The sequence below is a fragment of the Leptidea sinapis genome, chromosome 46, assembly GCF_905404315.1.
Source record: "Leptidea sinapis chromosome 46, ilLepSina1.1, whole genome shotgun sequence".
In the NCBI taxonomy this organism is placed as follows: Eukaryota; Metazoa; Arthropoda; class Insecta; order Lepidoptera; family Pieridae; genus Leptidea; species Leptidea sinapis.
In genome coordinates, this window is record NC_066310.1 from 2,422,700 (window position 1) to 2,444,972 (window position 22,273).

At 38.0% G+C, this 22,273-nt stretch overlaps 1 protein-coding gene across 1 annotated transcript in view; it reads left to right on the plus strand.

Annotated features, from left to right (window-relative positions):
- The first annotated feature begins 8,728 nt into the window (after positions 1-8,728).
- Positions 8,729-22,273, plus strand: part of LOC126977952 (beta-hexosaminidase subunit beta-like) — a 28,156-nt gene continuing 14,611 nt past the window's right edge. Inside the window, exons 1-3 of the mRNA XM_050826658.1 lie at positions 8,729-8,974; positions 13,767-13,980; positions 17,929-18,038. Of these exons, the coding sequence (XP_050682615.1) occupies positions 8,804-8,974; positions 13,767-13,980; positions 17,929-18,038 (495 nt within the window). The 5' untranslated portion in view covers positions 8,729-8,803. The remainder of the gene's footprint in view (positions 8,975-13,766; positions 13,981-17,928; positions 18,039-22,273) is intronic.

Below are 22,273 nucleotides of genomic sequence, written 5' to 3' on the forward strand. Positions count from 1 at the left end.
ACTCACTCGAGAACCAGTCCAAGGTGACACCCCTGATATCAAGCAGTTCCAGTTTCCGAAGGAGGATAGGGTGGGACACAGTATCTATAAAGCTTTACCCATTGTCAAGCGCGTTTGATACCCTTCCACGAAGAAGAGACACTGCATCTTCCGTTGACATTTTCCTACGGAAACTGAACTGATTAGGTGATAAAATATTTTTAGTCTAAAAATCTCCTAAGCCGACTATCGACAATTTTCTCTAAGATTTTAGAAAACGGAGACAGAAGGGATATGGGCCCGTAGTTGGAAGGGTTGGTATTCGAGCCACCTTTGTGAATAGGCACAATCAAAGCATTTTCCAGCATTCAGGAAATACTCCAGACTCCAGTAGATAAACTAAGGTTAAATATGTGACATAACGGTAAAATAACTATAAGAGCAATTTTTTAATAAGAACATTGCTAATTTTATCGAATCCAGGTGCGGAATTGTGTTATAACTGTTGGATGATTGTGTATATTTCTTGCTCATTGCAAGGATGTAGGAAAAATGATTGGGATGAATTAGTATCTTGGGTTGAATTGGGTAGGTAAATATTCGATGCCAGCTCGAGCTCTGTTTTGTTTAAGTTAATTAGGGATTCATTAGATAGATTACTTCCAATATTAGCAAAATAGTCGTTACAAAGAGTCACTGAATTTGCAGGAGATCCACTGATTTTTGTTAATTCGTTACCTGATGAACTATTTTTATTAATATCACAAATTTCATTTATTGATTGCCAGAACTTACGAGGATTATTTTTGTTTTTGACTAATTTATTGTGATTATATTCAGACTTCATTTTCTTAAGTAGGTTATTTAAGAAATTCCTATATCTATTCTATTATATATAACTTTTTTGATAAGATTAGTGAGATCATTTTTCGATATCATGTGTAACTTGTCTCTGTGCTTCATACATTTAATTAATCCGGGAGTGATCCATTCTTACATTACGAATTTAGATCGTGGAATAGTTTTCATATTAGTGTGCTTATGAAGAGATGCGCAAATGGCGGATGAGAAATTCTCAGCGGTTGTTGAAGCATTACCACAGTTTAAAACATTATTCCAGTCATGAGTTTTAAGATCTTCTTCAATCGCAGTATAATTGATAGCAGGTAAAACACGTGATCGTTTTGGTTTGGTAGTTTTAAACGAAAGGTCGCTATAACCATGTCATGATCTGTAATAGAACTTGAGTAGACGATCCCAACGGCATCAGCTTTTGAGTTATAAATTGAATTTGGAGACTGTTGTGGATGATAAGATAAGATTAGATGATATTTTATTGTGATCTTAAAAAACATTACTTTTTAGTCTCGGGTGGATCTATTAGTAGGTTGGTAGGTGGAATACAACATCGTACAAAGTTTTCGATTAGGTTACGTAGTGTATATGTATTTGCATTTACATGTACCACATCTTTCTAATGAGGACAAAGTGAGGACAATATTTTAAAAGTACAATCGTTGGAATTGAATCATGACGTTATCCTTGAATCCTTGAGGTGGTTTTCCTACAGTCAATAAACAAGTAGGACGAAACTAGCTTGAATATACATTTCCTAAGTAACTGTCACTAAAGGCCTTCCCAAAAGACCGCCATGATGATCACTCCTGCGCTGCCCTCATCCAACCTATTAAACCTTTAGTGTCCCTTTAAATTTACAAAATTATCTAGCTAACTTGACGTTTATAATCATTTCGCTAAATAGTTACATTTCAATTGTACGTTCTCAATTTTAAATCGAATAAACTTTATTCAAACAGGCCTACACAAAGTCCTTTGATTGGTCATTATAAATATTTAATTTAAATTACTGAATCTACCGCGAGTTCGCAAAAAGTCTACGACACTCAATTATCATGTAATTACAATCTCCTAAAACTGAAACCTTGTTATTGCCACGGTTGGTGTTCTGGGTAAACACGACACCCCCTCCGATCTGGGTCCGGTCTGCCTCCTGAGGCAAACCCCGGGAACCAGCCCGGTGGGGTGCTGGCGTGCCAGCACCTCCGCTTGGGCCGCGCCTAAAGGCAAGGCAAAAAAAAAATATAAAAAACAGCATGCCACCACCAATCCTGCCGCTGATGTCACAGCGACGCGCGACTCGACCGCGCCCACTTCGACGTAAGGTTTTTGTGCGGTCGGCAATCTCCAGCCTTGAGGCCGGGATGGACGCAATGATAGCGTCCGGCCAAGCCACCCTCGCTGCTGGCGCAACGAGGCGCCCCGAAGCCGCTCAAGCGGGTCCTTCAACGGGAGCCGGTGAAGCGACCTTCGCAGCGAGTCCGCTGATGCCGTCACCGGCTCCATCCATGGAATCGTTACCGTCCATCGTCCGACCAGCAACGCCCAGGCGACGACTGATGCCCAAGACTGCCGCTACGCCTACTCCTGCCGTACGCACGGCGACGCCTGCAACGGCGAATCATACCGCGCAAGCACCTCACCCACGTCAGCCACGATATCCCGCCACGCAGCCAGGTATACCCGTGGGGCGTTTCCCCTCGCCTCCTCATAGAGGAGAACACAAAACCTCGGCACGAACACCACCGAGTATGCCTACCCTGTCGCCAGGCTCTCCAATGGAGACCGCGACAAGCCCAACATACGCGGCTACTACCGCGTCCAAAAAGACGCCGACGACGGGCGACGTCACCGCATCCGCCGCCTCCGCCACCGCTACCGCTGCGACCGCCGCCACCACCTCAGCCACTCCGACCACCAAAGCGACCAGTCGCTACCCACCGCTGATTGTGGAGGTGCTTCCCGACTGGCCGACGCATTTCCGGGAGCTCAAAAAGCTACTCGGCCACACACCTAACGGACGCCCGTTTGGCAAAGGCGTCCGCTTCATCCCCAAGTCGGACCAGGAGTTCCGCCACATCCAGCGCTACCTCACGCAGCTGGAAAGTGTCGCTGGAATCTCCTGGTTCTGCTACTCGCTCCCCGCGGAGAGGAGCGCTAAGGTAGCAATACGGGGCCTGCCGGCAAACACAGAGCCGGCACAAGTGGACGCGGAGCTGCGTGAGCTCGGATACGTCCCGGAGCACATGCGCACGATCCCCGCGCGCCCAGGCAGACCGGGATGTCTGATGTTCGTGCAACTCCAGCGTACGCCAAATCTCATCCCGGGTATATATGAGGTGCACGAGCTCCTCTGTATGCCCGGGATCACCATCGAGGCGTGGCGCGGCAGAAAGGGACCAGCGCAGTGCCATCACTGCCAGCAGTTTCGGCACTCCTCGCACAACTGCCACCGGCCCATTACCTGTGTGCGGTGTGGGGAGAACCATCCTGCACGAGAGTGCCAGCGCCCCAGGGAGGACCCGCCGACGTGCACCAACTGCGGTGGCGCGCACACGGCGAACAACGCAAACTGCCCGGTGTTCCGCAAAGAGACGCGCAACCGCCGGGCGGGCACCATCGCACGCACCGCCTCAACAGCGCGCGCGTATCCTCCCACTGTCCACGTATTAGAGGCCGACGCGCCCGGCTCGCTCATGGCTGCCGCCAACCAGCCACGGCAACCGGTTAAACGCCGACGCAAGCGCGGGAAACGCGCTCAAGCGCGCCAAGGCGCCCTACCTGCCGCACCACTTACTGCGACACGCGCTGCTGCGCCCGCCGCACTGCAGCCTACCGAGCGCAGTACGAAATCGTCCAAGCCCACCGTGGTCGCCGCCCCCGCAGGGGGGATGAAGGCGAAGCGAGTGACGCCGCTGGACCCGCGACTCACCAAAGTTATCAGCACATTGAATCATGTGCTGATGGCCATCCAGGAGCAGCGTGAACCTGTTCCGCTGATCCTGGGTTGCATCACGGAGCTCTGCACCTTTTATCTCTTCTCTTCTCTTTTAGTTCTCCGACCCGTGCTGGCGTCCCACCTGCCTCTACGTACGAAGTTGTGCGTATACAAGGCGTACGTTCCCACGCGACTCACCTACGCTGCCCCCGCCTGGTTTGCGCTGACAAGCGAGACGGGTCGCAAGTCGCTGCGAGTGCAGCAGTCGCTGACGGTCCGCACCATCTCCGGAGCACCACGCTTCGTACGAAATCAGGTCATCTCCAGAGACCTGCGCATGGAGAGCCTGGACGACTTCATTCGTCGCCTGAGCACCTCTATGTTCGCGCGCGCCGATGGAGCGCGATCCCAGCATTTGCGTGGCATCGCGCCATACCATCGACGACCGCCGGACAGAAGAGGACTACCACGTGACCTAGTCTCCTAGGACACGACTGCTTCCTCGCCGCTGGCTGATGGGCGCTCACCGGTACACTACCGGTGGGCTCGACCTCGCTGAGCGGCGGGCGCAAGCTAACCACGGACCTACAAACCGGCTGCAGTCCGCAGATCGCTCGCGACACTACGCGGGCTTGATCGCACTGTAGCATGATACCACCGGACATGACACCACGGACCAACCGGTCCCACCCAGTGCCCCGTCTGTAGTTGCAGGCGGCGTTTATACTACTGAAAGGGGCCATCGCCCCGAACAGTTACCCCGAGGCCCGTAAGGACCTACGCGGAAGACCCACCAGTTTAAATCTGTATTCAGTACTACCAATATTGCAGTTTTCTTTTGAGTGAACATTTGGGCCTTCTGCCGGATATACCAAAGTGAAGTAAGTGAAGTGAATAGTGATATGAATTGTGAAGTGAAGTGGTGTAAATAAAGTTGACTGCCGTTTTCTTTTGAGTGAACAAATAGTAATAAATAGGTACTATTTTAGTCTTATATTAAGAGAATTATGTTATAAAAAGCAACTTTGTTTTAATGAAAATAACATAACCTGCATTAATTTTTTTAAATTATTGCGAGACCATTTTTGTATGCTAGTCCGTGTATAATAAATAATAAAAAACTAAAAAAATTAAATATTAAATTTCAAAAACTATAATAATATTTTCATTGGATTCGAAAGTATGCTTCGTAAATTATTATAATGTAAAATGAAAGAAAAATATGGGAAATACCCGTATATTTTTCGAATGGGTTCGGTTTAAAGAACTTTAATTTCTCATTAAGACTGTCGTCACTTACATGAGAACATAAAATCAGTGAGTGAGAGGCGAATTTGCTCATTGCTGCTTTCCGGTTTTTTAAGGCGGTGGTCCAAGTTACAAGATATAGTTTAGTGTTATTATAATAAGATGTTTTTATTCATTGCTTTGTAAATGATATAGCAGCCTTTTTTTGAAGATGTTGAGCGAAGTCGCTTCTCTTACAGTTTTCGGAGGCTTATTGTATAGCTGTGCTCCTGCAAATGTTATGTATTTTTACCATAGTTGGTTCTAATACTAGGTATATAATAATACAAGGTGTCTGGCGCGACGTAATACAGATTTGTTGGTATTGTGTTTTGTTGTGAATGTTGTATTTGAGTGAATGAGTCTATGAGTTATCTTATATATAAGTATGCATGTGTAGTAGTTGTAAAGTTGAGTAATGTTCAATAGTTTCGTTTCTTTGTAAATAGTTTCTGTAGGAGTTAAGTAGTCATAATTATGTAAATTTTTTATTATTCGGTTTTGTAGCGTTTGGATTGGTTTTATATTAGTCTTACCTGCATTACCCCATATTTCAATGAGGTAGAGTAAGTGTGGCTTAACTAGGGCATTATATATCAATAGTCGAGCTTGTTTTGGAATACACCGAACTATTTTGTGTAGAGAGCCTACTAGAGATGAAAGTTTGTTTTTTATATTTATTAGGTGTGATTTCCATGTTAAGTGTTTATTGAGTGTCAATCCAAGGTATTTTTCTTCAAAAGTCTTTCCCCCCGCATGTCAGCAGCTTGGATTTGCTTTGATGAGCTCCAATTTTTACAAACTGGTACCGACTTTTTAAGTATGACTCTAGGATTTTGTGTGCGGTTTCTATTATACCGATGTGTTGCAGTTTTTCTAGGAGCAGGGTGTGGCTGACGGTATCAAAAGCCTTTTTGAGATCAATAAAGACTCCTATTGCCACTTCCCTCTGATCTATTTTGGTTTTTATTGTGGTTACTAGATCAATGGTGGCACCACTGTATTTGATTTTGGCCGGAAACCGTACTGTTTATCATATATAAAGTTTATCTCAGTTAGGTATTTCTCTAATCTGTTATATATGATTTTTTCAAAAATTTTTGAGAATGTCGGTAGAACTGAAACTGGTCGGTAGTTCTCAGGGTTAGATTTATTGCCTGCTTTGTACAGTGGGGTAACTCTAGCAACTTTTAGAGTGTCCGGAAAGATACCTTCAGCCAAAAGTTGATTTAGACATTTTGTTAATTTATTTATTATAAGATTTTTGATACTTTTTATAGCTTTGGTACTTACACCATTCAGTCCTGTACTCGTGTTGGGATCTAAGTTGTCTATAATTTTGGAAACCTCATTTATAGTACACGGAGTAAATTGAGACAAATTATGATGTTTGGTGTTGTGGTTAACTATGGGTAGTGTGTATGTGTTACTATTATGAAACTGTTTAGGTATTTTGTTGGCCAAATTTGCCCCTATATTTGCAAAGAAATTGTTAAAAATTTCGCATACCTCTATTGGGTCCGTAGTAACAGTGCCGTTTTCAGAGGTTAGGTTTGGAGGAGCACAACTATTAACAGTTTTGTTGTTAGAAAGGGTATTGATTAATTTCCACATTTTTTTCGGGTTATTTGTGAATTTTGAGAATTCTCCGTAGTAATATTTTTCTGGGTTTTAATGGGTTACAGCTCTAAAGCTGAGAACTATAGAGTGAACTTAGACTTTGCTCAGACTTTCGTAAGACTTTGCTTAGTGTGATAAAACGGGAACTTGATTTGTGCATTGGGCTCTTTTAGCTTAAGCTTCAGCATAATTTCAGCTATCTATAAAAACGAAATAAAAGATTGCGCTAAGTTTACACTCAGCTAAGTTTATAGATCTCAGCCTAAATGTTCGCTAGGCTGTTTTGGGCTGTTGTAACTTATTTTCAGCGGGACCGGGATTTGGTTGTAGTTGGAACGTAATTTCTGGTCGTTGTCGAAAGCTGCTCTTGGTAACTTCACCAGCCGTCCATGCCGCCGTTGCACATGAGGAATGACACCCTGGCCCATACGGCAAAAGAGAAAGCCGATCTCCTGTGCGCTCTTTTTGCCTCCAACTCGACTCTTGAAGATAACGGAAAAACACCGCCGACCATCCCGCGGTGTCAGAGCTCTATGCCTGAAGTACAGTTTAGACAGAAAACTCTTAGGCGAGCTCTGTTTTCGTTGGACGTCAGAAATTCGAACGGGCCGGATGGCATTTTTTCAATCGTGATTAGAACTTGAATACCGAATAGACTCCCGTGACCCATAACACACTGAAATTTATTTTCTTGCACGTTCATTTTTATATTGCAATAATCCTTATGATGTTTATTTAAATTGTATGGTTGAAAGGGCGATTATAATGTCCATAAAATGCTTAAGGTAACATATTTAATTCTATAAGACCTATCAATTCCAATTAGCATTAAACACATTACATGTGAACAACTTTAGAATCGATTAATTATCTTTGAAAGTGTTTATCTTTATACCATCACAGACTTCCTGTACCTACATCTATTAAAGTTAGCTTAACAATCTCACCATCAGACAACTCATTCATGAAAGTTTGAAGGCTTGATTTTTTCCGACATCTTGAACAATCGTCGTTATATTGCAACCATTATAATATACTTATATAAATCCTCAACATACCTGTTATACATATATAACTTTCTTTATTAAATCACTCTTTATTTTTGTGAAATACTTAAGAAAATCATTTAAGTGTTTTTGAGTTAATCGTGAGCACACACGCGGTGGGGGATGTTTTTGTATAAGTTGTAGTGACTACAGCGAATAGAACTACAACTTAGGTACTTATTGAACCTTTATACGACATCCCATTGATACACTAATCTCCAAATAAGGACAAAATTATTTCCTAAAAGTTAAAATACCTACCGACAGAACTCTGGTTTTTTTTGAGAGGACGATAAAACACTTTTGAATACTATCATTTAGCACTTGTGGCTGTAATTGCGACGGCCGCCTTCTTGAAGGTAGCTACAGAAAATCAGTGTTGGGTTATACCCTGTGGTTATACCCAACTAATATGCGGAGTATCAAACCGTTTTGGGACAAAACACTGCAAACACCACCTTATTATGTTGATATAGAATAAGCCTTACTTTATTTTTTAATGTATGTTAGTTTTAATTAGATTAGGCATATTATAGTAATTCTTTTGATAAGTTTTTTCATATTATTTGTTATTATATTTTGTAAATGTTCACGTGTATTTGTAGTGTTTGTTCTAAATAAAGATATACTTACTTACTCACTTACGTATTGAAGACCCCGAAACGGGGGCGGTGTACATACCGACTAAAAGGCTCCTCTATGCTGATAGCCCTAAAGGCTTTTACAACGCTCAAAGTGTAGCTCACAGGCGTGGGGCGTCTCGGAAGGAGACTCAAACACAGAACTCTGGCTAATCCCAAAAGTCTTTAAACCTATTTTTTCTATAAAGCATAGATATCAACTTTGGTACGGCAGTTAACACACAACATCAGTCAACGCAATGTTTTTGATATCAATAATGTCACTCAGGTCATATTATCAATTGTATCGCATGCTCTCAATAATCTAAAATGATTACTAAACATCTCACAATAATAATATTAATAAATTATTGTGATGAATACCGCACGCACCAGGCGAAAAATGATAACTCACACAGTGTGATCGGAGACGCGCTAGGCTACAGTTGCTTACGATGTATTATCTATTGCTTGTATTTATATTTATCACGAGTGGATTATGTATGTCGATTGTCAATCCTGGACCAAGATTCCCCCCGACCAAGGGGGAAGTGTGGCCTAAGCCCCAAGAAGAAATCAAGGACACCGCCTTTTATAAATTTAACCCCTCGCATTTCAGTGTGAAGGTGAGTTTTTATTCTATTAATATAAATGGTATAAATATCTAAAAAACCGAAATACCTAGTTACCAATTAATTCTTGAATCTTACTCAATATCGTAAAAATAAATAGTATGTATAGCAAAAGGTATAACAATAAACATCTTTATATAATTTAAGATACTTATTACCTAAAAAACATAAAAATAATATCGATAAATTTAATATATTTCGAGTTACCTATATTATTTATTGAATACCTATTACTTGGAAGTTAGAACCATGCTAATGTTATTAATAAAAAATATCATTGGTATGATATTCTGTTATTGATTGGCACATAAATTAGGTAATTTTATAGGTAATGATACAATCTCACATAGCTATACTGTAAAATAAAATAATATCTTAACATAATTCGAATTAACACAGATTTACATTACCCTAAAATCATAATTGGCGAAGTTATTGATTTTCTTTGTATCTTGCAATGATGCATAGTGTCGGGTAAATGTGTGACGCTACAATCAAAACAGTACCTATTATTTTATCAACATACAATATAAAATTAACTTCTGTTTAGTTTTAACATTCATCGATTGTTCATCAGATAATCTAAACAGATGACATGGTGCTCAGAGTAATTATTTTAGAACTAGCTGACCCGACAGACGTTGTTCTGTATATAATAAATAAAATAATGTTTTTATATGAATTTGTCAATAATATATCATAACATCAAAAATTACTTCGTAAAATATGCATCCTGCTGTCGTAATGAAATTGTTTCACAGCAGAACTGTCAAACCGTGCGTCAATAAATTCTCTCATAGAAATTATGTGTGGACACATTAAAGGAAAAACAAATTCGTTGTTTTTTATTTAATTTAGCAGCATTTTCCTATTTATTCACCTTTTAAACCTTCCCTGGACTTCCACAAATAATTCAAGACCTAAATTGGCCAAATCGGTCCAGCCGTTCTCGAGTTTTAGCGAGACTAACGAACAGCAATTCATCTGTACTAATATTATAAAGCTGCAGTGTTTGTTTGTTTGTTTGAACGCGCTAATCTCTGGTACTACTGGTCCGATTTGAATGATTCTTTCAGTGTTGGGTAGTCCATTTATCGAGGAAGCTATGTTTTTTTTTCAAAATTAGGAATCCGTAATAAAATTGCTATTTTGTAACACAAGGTGTAAAATCGAAAACCTATTTTTGCGTGCGCTGCAAAAACTATTGACAATAGAACAAAATGATGTACAGGCTATAATATATGCAATATTTTATTACTTATAAAACTATCGCGTGAATTATACTTTATATGGCAAAACAAAGTTTGCCGGGTCAGCTAGTTTTTATATATATAGACTAGTGGACCCAACAGACGTTGTCCTGTACACACGTCTTAAATTTGAAAAATCGGTCCAGCCTTTAGGAGGAGTTCACTAACATACACATGAGCAGGAGAATTATATTATATAATGGACGGAATTGAGGATCTAAACCAATCTCAAATTCACTGAAACAAACAAAGAAATCATCAAAATCGGTCCAGCCGTTTAGGACGTAGTTTAATAGTCAATCTAAATGATTCTCCAATCCACCTGAAGACACACATCAATCTCAAATTCACTGGAACACACAAAAATATCATCAAAATCGGTCCAGCCGTTTAGGAGGTAGTTCAAATGTGAATCTAAACCATCCTCGAATCCCCTTGAACTCACACAAAAAATTTCATCAAAATCGGTCCAGCCGTCTAGGAGGAGTTCAGTGACATACACACGCACACATGAAATATATATATAAAGATGAATATTAAATAAGTACATAGAAATCAGTAAGTTAAACCACCGCGACGAGAATAATTTTTCTACTTTCTTCATTTAATTAAAACCCTACACCTAAAACAATTTTTCTTTATTGATTAAAATAAAAAAAAAAAAACTGAAATTTATTTCCAATAGAAAATTTTATCTGAAAATGGGTCGAAATAAATTTCAGAAATTTACCAATTTTTTTTTTAATATTCTCGTATTCGGACATTAGATGCGAGACATAAATAAATATGCAATAAAGAATCAAATAATATGTAGGTACATTAAAAAAAACAACAGACTTCAAATACACTATTCCAAAACAATAGATATAATTATAGAATTAATTAGATTGTATAAAAATACGCAATTATTTTTATACTTTTTAGTTAATATGATATCTATTGTTTTGGAATAGTGTATTTGCAGTCGGTTGTTATTTTGTAAAAAAAAATATTTTTTGGTTTTAGTGAATTTGAAGTACACTAACTTACAATTTGTCTAAACTTGTGTAGATATACTAAATTTTTCAATGCAGAAATGAACGTAAGCGCTTTGCAATTTGATCATAGACAGAAATTCTGCCACAGATTGCACCCTTACTGTAAGTCGTTAAGGAGTCCCATTGATCATCTCAACTCATATTCGACTACGACAATTACTCGACCATAACTATGTTATGGTAGTTGACTTAAATATCCTAATAGCATAAAAAAGATTCGGCCGAATATCCTTAACTTGCTCCTAAGAATTGAAGAGTTCCGTTACTTTGTCATGGATTCCGTAATCAAAACTTAACCAAACTCTCACCATACTACCTTTGAAGTATATCCTTTCCAATAAAGAATCATCGAAATCGGTTGGCACGATATTGAGTTATTCATATATTTATCATCCGTATATATGCATATACGTATTGAAAATTTAAGACTTTTATGGTTTTTTCATGGATGCCATTGTGATCACACGGGTAGCACCAATTTTCAAATAAAAAAAGAATCACCAAAATCGGTTGAAAGTTTTGAGGTAACAAAATATATTTTATTAAAATAAAACATAATAAGTAAGTAATTAAATTACTAATAACTAAACAAAGTAAGTACCTTGTTATAGAAATAGAAACGCAATGGACGGTATCTTCCAAATAAAATAAAATACAAGATACAATAAATTATTAAAAATACACCCAAAAATATAGTTCCTTAGCTTACCTTCCCGTATAATAGCGGTACGTTCACAATAATGTGCTGACTATGCGTCTGGCATGCAGATTGCAGATGTAGGGGGGGCGCGGTTTCTCAGTATCAATATACCTACATAATATTATGGCTCTTGGAATAACCTACGGGTTATGTGAATTAATTTTGAATTAATTAAGACAGTCTGTGCATAGAACTATGCCATAGCTCATATATTTTAATTTAGTTTTAATTAAATCGTGAAATTAGTTGTTTTTAAAAGGTCAGTCGCGGGTTGCGCAAACTTAATTATCATATGAACATTGTTTATTTTGGCTCTAATAGTCGGATATTTAGATTTTTTTATGAAAATAAGGCAAGAGACGAGCAGGACGTTCAGCTGATGGTAATTGTTACGCCCTACCCATTAAAATGCAATGCCGCTCAGGATTCTTGAAAAACCCAAATTCTCGTCACCTTGAGACATAAGATGTTAAGTCTCATTTGCCCAGTAATTTCACTAGCTACGGCGACCGAAACCCAGTAATACATTACTGATTCACGCCAGAAATAGGCGCCGTTGTGATACCCATAATTTAGCCGGCTTTACCTATTATTATTTAATTATTTGAGTTTCGTGATATTTCAGTATTTTCATTGTTTCTATATTTTCTGTAACCGGATGCGTTCCTCTGCTGGACCTTTCTTCCACGTACACCACACCTGTGGAATAAGCTTCCTTGTGCGGTGTTTCCAGGATGATACGACGTGGTTACCTACCATAAAAGATCCTACACCTTCCTAGAATTCTTCAAATTCGTATTACTCAGTTACACGAATTAAATTTGAAAAAAAAAATTATGAACGATGCGGGACTCGAACCCTCGACCTCTGGCGTTCCGTGCCAGAGCTCTAACCAACTGAGATAACCGTTCGAGTGATGTATCGTCTTAAAACATTGTATGCTTTGATCAACTCTCAGGATATGGCTTCATCTACAGGATCTACTTTACAGTTGATAACCTGCTCAACCCATTGGGGTTGCAAATATTGATTTGCATAGGAAATTGACTTGAGATGTCGCTCTTGTAAATCCAAACAATTTGTAATGTTTTTAAAGTGATAACCCTCACTTCTAGGATTAATACAAAAAATAAAATTTGAAAAACAAAGTTTTATGAACGATGCGTGACTCGAACCCACGACCTCTGGCGTTCCGTGCCAGTGCTCTAACCAACTGAGCTAACCGTTCGAGCGACGGCGACTACCTTCAGACTGAAACACAATAATGCTTACACATGACTATTTCACGGCAGAAAAAGGCGCCGCTGTGGTACCATATGCAAAGAAGCCTCCCACTGGTAAATACTCTTAGTTGCCTCTTAGGCCTGGGACTTCCCTATTATTTTTATGGCCCGGGAAAGATAGGAAATTGTTTTGATTGATTGTTTTAACACCCTGTATTTACTCGAAGCGACTAGCGGAGGCGCTAAGTGTGCAGTAAGCCGGGTTGTGAACATTCGTTTCGAACAAAGAACGTTCGTTTTACTAAGCTAGTCGCTAGGTGACTGGGTAGGCTCTAGGCGCTAAGTAAGCCACCTGTCAGTGCGAACGTGGTCTAATTATGGGGCCTGTCCCAGTATTTTACTATCTGTAGAGGGTAGATCAATATATCTCTATAAACTACTCGCTATTGGTTCTCTACCCTAGGTCTAGATCACTAGACGTTTTAAAGTTAAAACAATGTACAAATATGTATCGAAAAACTACTAAGAATCCCCGCATCCAAACAATTATCCCACTATAAAGTATCATTGTAACAGGTGACGGGTCACAACTGCACGATTCTTGCCAAAGCGATTGAGCGATACTCTTATATAATAAAGAGTAAGAATGGTGTTCGACGGTCACTCGAGCCCCGGCGGAAGAAGAAGAGTGCACACAGAAGCAGCAGCTACCAGGGTCGACTGGCCGGTCTGGATGTGGAGCTCACGGCGCCCTGCGAAGAGTATCCGCACTTTGAAATGGATGAGAGCTGTAAGTCAGTCAAAATAAAAAAATAATAAGCATGGGGGACTTAGGCATTCCATATTTAGTCGCAAGGTGCTAAGAACTACGTCTCTTATAGGTTCGCAGAAAAAAACGCGTTGCGACGAACGAACCTGCATATTCATAGTAAATGTTATATTAATTCGTTGCGACGACTGTGTTTGCCGCATAGCTTGTTTGCATCCCATAGTAAAAATTACCACTTAATATTTTATTTCATAAAACAACAATTTAGTTAAAATAAGACGAAAGGTCATAACTATTTTGATTGGTACTGTTGTAGGTTGTGTTAATGTTCACGCAGTTATATATCCTGAAATACACCATATTTTGCGTTGTTCACGTCCGCCGTTCTGATAAATACTAAATCACCTCTAACTCGCGGTTATAATTAACCCGGGAGACGACGTAATTAACGCAGCCGTGCTCTCTATGCTCTTTGCGACTATGTCACTTTTTATACCTTCTTAATTAGATTTTTATAGTTGGAATATTCAAAAGAATTATCAGGAAATGTTTCTGTGGTAAATATCATGCGGTTAATAATATTATGACTTACTAAATCATACCAAACTGTTCTAAGCTTGTGTGTGTGTGTGTGTGTTGTGTAGTGTTTGCTATAAAATAATAATCATAAAAATGTATATTTCACCGGGTGGGATATTTTTTTTTACTTAACTACAATCTATATCCCCGAATTACCATCTGTTTATCATATACCAAGCCGCTGCGTGTCAGCATTAGAAATTCGTGTCCTGAAGGATTAATAAATTTATTAAGGGTTGAGGGGGTGACGAGGAGTGATATATAGTCCTCCCTTCAACCACCAAAGCTCGCAGAGGAGTAGTTTGATTTTTATTGAACTTTTGAAGTGAAACTTCTTTAGAATCGTTGTGATTTCAAACCGGATGCAACGGAAAAAACAACAGGTAAGAGACACAAATACAAAAATGTGTAGGATGAAGCCGGCAAAGAATGGGACAGAAATATGCATACTATTGAAATGAAAACTTCTTTATCATCGTTGTGATTTGAAAGACGATGAAACGAAAAAGCGACAGTAAAAAGAGCAGTCACATCAATTTATAATATTTAACATGGGAGATAATGAGATAGGAAGCATAATACAATGTTTTGGTACCAGGCGATCATAGTTAAAGAAGAGATTGTCTTAAGTATGGCGCGAGTATACCTTAATATATTCTGACTCCAAGCGCACGACGTATTACTACATAGACAACAGGAGAACTTATAACACAACAACAATATTATTATATATATTAGTGGTGGTAGGAATGTCTTTCATAGCGGTTGAAATCATGTGTCATCCTAGCAACACGTACCAGGAATTCCTCTTTATTTCCGAGTCCCGCATCGTTCATAAAATTTGGTTTTCAGTTTTAAGAAGTGAGGGTTATCACTTTAAAACATAACAAATTTCTTTAGGGTTATCGCAGATTAGTTCCAGTTGGAAGTCATGGTCCACTGATAAGTTTATATCACAGAGCAGTGAAAAATATATTCATTATAGGTACCTAATAACGAAAAAAAAACAAAAAGTAAAGGCAGTCATAATAGAAAAAACCACGGTTCTCCGCGGGGTGAGAGGGGTGTCAGTTGTAAGGGGGAAACACCTCCCCCAGAATAATACCCATCCCAACCTCGGGATGCGAATTTCTAATGCACACCCGGTGCTCACCTAGCCGAGTAGCTTACCTGTGCATATACACCTCCCATCGGTGAATTATACTAAATACTGGTGAATACTGAAAATCAGAATCTGAATTTTCGCCTTCACAAGCTAAATCGTTAACCATAAAATGTATGCACGCATGTTAGTAGGAATAGGGTATTTTAAAGACGTGTTAATAATTATTATTCAGCCCAAATAAACATTTGCAATTATTAAATTGCAAGTATTAAATGTGTGTAATATTTGAAGTAGTTCTTGAAAGTGATAACAACACTTTCATTGATACATTAATAATAAAAGGTCAAGAACTTTATCTTGATAGTATTCGAACTAGGCGAGGTTTGTTTGATTAAACGACCACACACTTAAGGCCTACGTGATAGCTGATTATATCGAGATGCGCGGACTGAGCTATATGGTTTGAACGCATGAAATGCAAGAAAGAACCATGCTCCAACTAAAAACCAACATTCAAAATGAAATCATGGCCATTACACCCGAATTTTTGCGAAAAGTTGTGAAAAATATGCAGAAAATGGACATCACTTACAGGACATCATTTTTCAAAGTTAATTGCATAAAAATTCCCAATAATATTATGCTGTATTTTTCAAAAAAAAAATCGCATAAAGAAGTTAGTTAAGTAAGTTAGAAAAGTTATAAACCATTTAAACCATATAGCTCATTCTGCGCCACCTGTACAATACCACGGACTAATAAAACAAGAAGGACTCCGTGCCGTGGTATTAGCAAGTGAAGCACCTTTATGGTAGTGTGCATGCGGTTACGGGGTATACCAGTTGCACAATTTTTTCTCCCTTAAATACTCATACATCCACAAGTACTTTTATATTATTGTTTTTACACTTTTTCACAACGCACGACGACATTTTTAATATATTCTATTGCGACGCAAACAGATCTGTCATAGACGATGGCAAATCTCTTAATGGCGGCTGATCGGCTTGTATTAGTGTAAGTGTATGCGTGGGGCTATGTATTTACACGTTTACCGGCTTGTTTTGGTGCTTCACTGTTATATAAGGTGACACGGATTCCGTATTTTTTTTCTCATCTGTGTACAACACTAGATTTTAAGTAGCAAACATAATGTCTAGCGATGTAAAATAGTTAGAAGATCCTTAATAACAGTCAGTTTTCTTCAAAGTAGGACTCTTAAACTATTTAACAATGCTGCCTTAATACTTATTAATGAAATGTCAAGAAAAAATCTATGTAAAAAACAGCGAGGAATCAGCGAGCTTTTTATGATTAAAATTTAGTGGGATAATTTTAATGTAACGTTGTTTAAAAGGAGTCGAGAAATAAATTAATTAATCGCAATAATTGCACCGACAACAACTAGAAAAGTAATGCAAATATTAATGAGCCAATATTATGTGTATGAATTCTAATAATGACCGACGAATTTCCACATTTTATATTAAAAAAAAATTGCGTGTGTACAAAGTACACATGTCAGAAGTGAAACCTGCATTGTGCATGAACCTCTAAACTGCATATGAAGTTCTGGTACATGTTGCTAGGATGACACATGATTTCAACTGCTATAAAAAACATTACTAACACCGCTACCATATTTATGTTCTCCTGGTGTCTATGCAGTTATAAGTCGTGCGTATGACATAAGAATATACTAAGGTATACCTACTCGCGTCATACATAAAAATAAAATAGTATGCATATTTCTGTCTCATTCTTTGCCGGCTTCATCCTACACATTTTTGTATTTGTGTCTCTTACCTGTCGTTTTTCCGTTGCATCCGGTTTGAAATCACAACGATTCTAAAGAATTTTCACTTCAAAAATCTCCATGAACAATATTATCCTCATCGAAATTTTATTAACTTCTAAATTATTAAAGATTTACATGGGAAAGATTTTTTTTATGAAAATAAGGGACGAGACGGACAGCACGTTCAGCTGATGCAGTGCCGCTCAGGATTCTTGAAAAACACAAAAATCCTGAGCGGCACTTCAATTGCGCTCGTCAGCTTGAGACGTAAGATGTTAAGTCTCATTTGACCAGTTGTTTCACTAGCTACGGCGCCTTTCAGACCGAAACACAGTAATGTTTACACATTACTGTTTTGGTACCCATAATCTAGCCTGCATCCTGTGCGAAGGAGCCTCTCACTGGTACTCATTGAATATCCTTTAAAACAAAATATTTACCGATGTAGTATATTCTATTAGCTAATCCTTATTGTAATTATTTTCAGATAATTTGAACGTATCAGCCACATCAGTTTTGAGAAGCTCTTCAATATGGGGCGCCATTCGAGGGCTTGAGACATTCGCACAGTTGTTTTACTTAACAGATGATCGTAACGTAAGTGTTTTATAATAATAATGTAAGACGCAAACTGTATGCAAAAGATTCTCTTGTTCGTTGCAGGTAGGGCTGCCATCCGTCCGGGTTTCTCCGGATTTGTCCTTGTTTGTCCGGGAGGGGTTGTTAAATAGTGTCCGGGTGAAAGGGTGCAACCCGATTATATTTGTGCTAAGGGAGTTCCGTTTAATTGAATGATTTGCATTAAATTAATCATCCCCGCACCGTTGTGCCTTACAAACTGTTCTGTGTATGCCTTACTGCCCAGTAGAACAAGGAGCCGAGTTCGATTCGGTTTTCTTTAGATCGCAGTTCGCGCGCACGGAAGGTATGTACTGTATTTTTTTTAAACTCCTAATGCCCATTTATATGCAGAACTGCTTAAGATTGCACAGTCCTTTTTTTATACCACACAACACTGAAGACACACATAAAGTTTCATTAAAATCGGTCGAGCCGTTTAGGAGGAGTTCAGTTACAACAGACGCACAAAAGAATTATATATATTAAGATAATGTAATCTAAGTGTATCATTCATCAATTAATAATTAATTATGAAACGTAAACGTGTTAATTTTTGAAAGAGTATTTTTTTTACAATACATTTGTATTTCTAAGGAAAATATCAATATCAGGACACACACTTCATTAAATCTATATATACAAAAAAAATGTATGTTTGTATGTTCCCTAATAACTCCTAAACTATTCGACCGATCTCAATGAAATCTTTTGTAATAGATTTGTTGAAGCTCAAGGAAGGTGTAGATATTTTATAATTTATATGGCAAAACAACGTTTGCCAGGTCAGCTACTTCTCTATAAATTCTCATAATTGGGTCATAGCGCAACACGGGCCACCGTCGGTAGGTGCTCCGTGTTTCTCGAAGTAATGAGGTTGTTAAAACATCGAATAAGCACATATCGTATCACAATTCATATTGTTAAGACACATATCAGATACCCATTTTCGCGCTTCAAGACTATGCCAGTTATATTTACGTAAGCGCTCAGAGTATTCGGGAATTTTATGTCGAGTACCCAACTTGATGCAAAGAAAAGAGTTCTTTTTTTACAAGCCGCGGAAACGACTCTGTTCTATCACGGTGAACATTATAAATTGGAGACCAAATCATTGAACAATACTCTAGGAGACTTATCTCTATAATAAATTTAGAGGTGTTCGTTATATTAGATAGCTGATAAAATATTCTAATATATATTTATAATCATATCACCTATTATTTATTAAAACTGGCAAGCGTTATTTAATATTTCTCTCTAAGAGGACTGCATAAGAACTAAATTCAAATGAAAATCGTTTATAATTGATGCGATACGCTATTTTTGTCACCTTCCAAATTATGCTCTAAGAAAACTGCGTAAGAACTATATTCAAATAAAAGTCCAGTTGTAATTGGAAATATATTAGGCAAAAGAATATATTTTGTTCGGCTATGCAACGCGTTAGATTATTTTTTTGGTCGAATAAGTATCAAATCTGTGCTCTAAGACGTCTGCATAAGAACTTTATTCAAATAAAGTCCAGTTGTCATTGGAAATATAATAGACCAACGAGTATAATATGTTCGGCTATCCAACGTTAGATTATTTTGATTGTTTGAATAAATATTAAGTCAGATCGGATATAACGCGTTTGCGGCTCACTTGACTTCGTATGACGTATTTTAATTAGTATTGAACATTGATTATTGATTATCGTGCGTTTTTGAATTGATTATTTGTTTTATAGAATAGTTTAAGTTTTATAAAAGTTGTACCTAAATTTAGTTTTTTACCAGTATAGTGTAAATAGATATAGGTTGAGTATTTTCTGTATAAATAACTGCAAATAACTATTGTACATAAAATGCACTTTGAAGTACGCCTGAATTAATATAAATTAAGATTAATTTAAATTGCATAAATAAAATCAATAAATAATAAGTAGATATTTATATTTTATCATAAATCATAATTTCAGTCAGACAGTCCTAAGCCTGTATAAAAAATACGAAGGAAATTCAATTTTTTTTAATAAGTAGGTACATTATTAGTAAGCACTTTTAAAAGCTCACACAACAATAATGTTTAGAATAATATTTAACAGCGCACGATACATCAACATTGTGTAACGAATAGCAACGATAATCAAACGCATCATAAGTCATAACGAAGTGTACTAATATAATATAGCGTAAAAAATAGTAGGCGTTTTAAAAATAGCGTATGGTTATAACGCGATTTCAATATATAGCCGTTACGAACACCTCCATAAATAATAAATCGCCTATGTGTTATTCTGGTATGTAAGCTATATTATTGTAGAGTTTCATCAAAATCCAATGAGTATTTTTTTTTTTTTTTTGATGAAAATAAGGTACAAGACGAGCAGGACGTTCAGCTGATGATAATTGATACGCCCTGCCCATTTCAATGCAGTGCTGCTCAGGATTCTTGAAACCTCCAAAAATTCTGAGCGGCACTACAACTGCGCTCGTCACCTTGAGACAAGATGTTAAGTCTCATTTGCCCAGTAATTTCACTAGCTACGGCGCCCTTCAGACCGAAACACAGTAATGCTTACACATTACTGCTTCACGGCAGAAATAGGCGCCGTTGTGGTACCCATAATCTAGCCGGCATCCTGTGCAAAGGAGCCTCCCACTGGTAGAAAAAGTTGGTTTTGCGTTAAAGAAGTTCAAACATACATCCAGACATACAAACTTTCACATTTATAATATTAATAATAGGATTTATTACAAGGTAGTCATAAATTAACAAATACACTTGGAGATTGTCAGAAAATATTACTGAGCAATTTGAAACAATTCTTTCAACCATTAAATTATAATGTTTTTCTTGGAATTACTATTGATAGTAACTTACAATGCAATGAGTAATCTGTAACTTATCGAACAGACTGAGCTTCTGCAGCTTTTGCCGACACATTCACTGCTAACCTCAGAAAAGGAAATTATTACTGTGCGGCTTTTCCTAAATGTCTTTCCGGAAGTGCGGACACACGCCTGGCGCGTAAATTTTGGGATCTTTTATGTTACAGAGGACGCTCGATTCGCGTGGTCATCTTGTGACATAGGCGATTATTTTAATATAACATTTTTTATTTGTTTTTTTTTTCCAGTTTAAGGACTGATTATTGTATTATGTTATTGTATTAAAATGAACGAAATTGAAGTCGGTGAAAAACCATATGTAAAAAATAGCAGGTACCTACACTCGCCATGCGAGACTGAGTGGGACAGCTTCGTCTAGAACCAAACAGCCCAAGCGGGTAGGCACCGACTTAAACCCTATCAATAGCTATCCTGTGCACATACAAGTAATAGTATTTTATTAATGATTTGCATAGGAGGTGTATTAATTTATTTTTTATACTTTTCGGTTTTTGAAGTCGGTTTTTTAAACGTAGTTTTTTTCTATAAATATAAGTGAGAAGCGCTTAATAACATAGGTACTTACAAGTAGAAGGCGTTTAAATATCTATATTATTTTCCAAGCTCTGTTAGCAACAAATTTCGACTAAGGGACTATGCGCACTTATTCAGCTCTTTTCAGCTAATATTACAACCAAGTACTTTGTGGTATTTATTCTTTCTATTTTCGTTATTCTCATGCTATTATTGGGTTATGTAAATTTTCGAAAGGCAAAAGTAATATTATTTGTTTTAGTTAAATTAAGTGATAAGAGATTTAATCTTCTTTAAAAATAGTTCTGGCCCACTATTCCCATGAAAGAGTAACGCAGTGTCGTTGGCGTAGGAAAATACCCTTCCGTACTTTAGTTTAAAGTTAAATCATTTATGTATTTTAAAAATAAAGTTGGTCCTAATACACTTCCCTGCGGTATTCCGAATTGTAGTATTAAATTAATGCATCAGAGATAATTATTTCATCGCAAATTTTCGTTTAAGTATATAAAAGTTCCATCCTAATTGCATCACGCGGGGGATTTCACAAAATAGGCCAAAGATCCAAGCCCAAGTTGTTGCTGATCTTCTGTTGCATACGTCGAGAGAAATAAGTGTAACCGCATTTGCTGGCGGTTCGCTAAATGTGCCTGTATGTATTAATTGCTTCTTCCTGGCTGCTTTATTGTATATGATGCCGGCTAGAGGGATAAATATTGCAGGATCTTTTTGAGCCGCGAAGCTGTGGTGTGCTTCTATTATATTGTAGTTTGGTTTGAAAGGCGCCGTAGCTAATGGAATAAT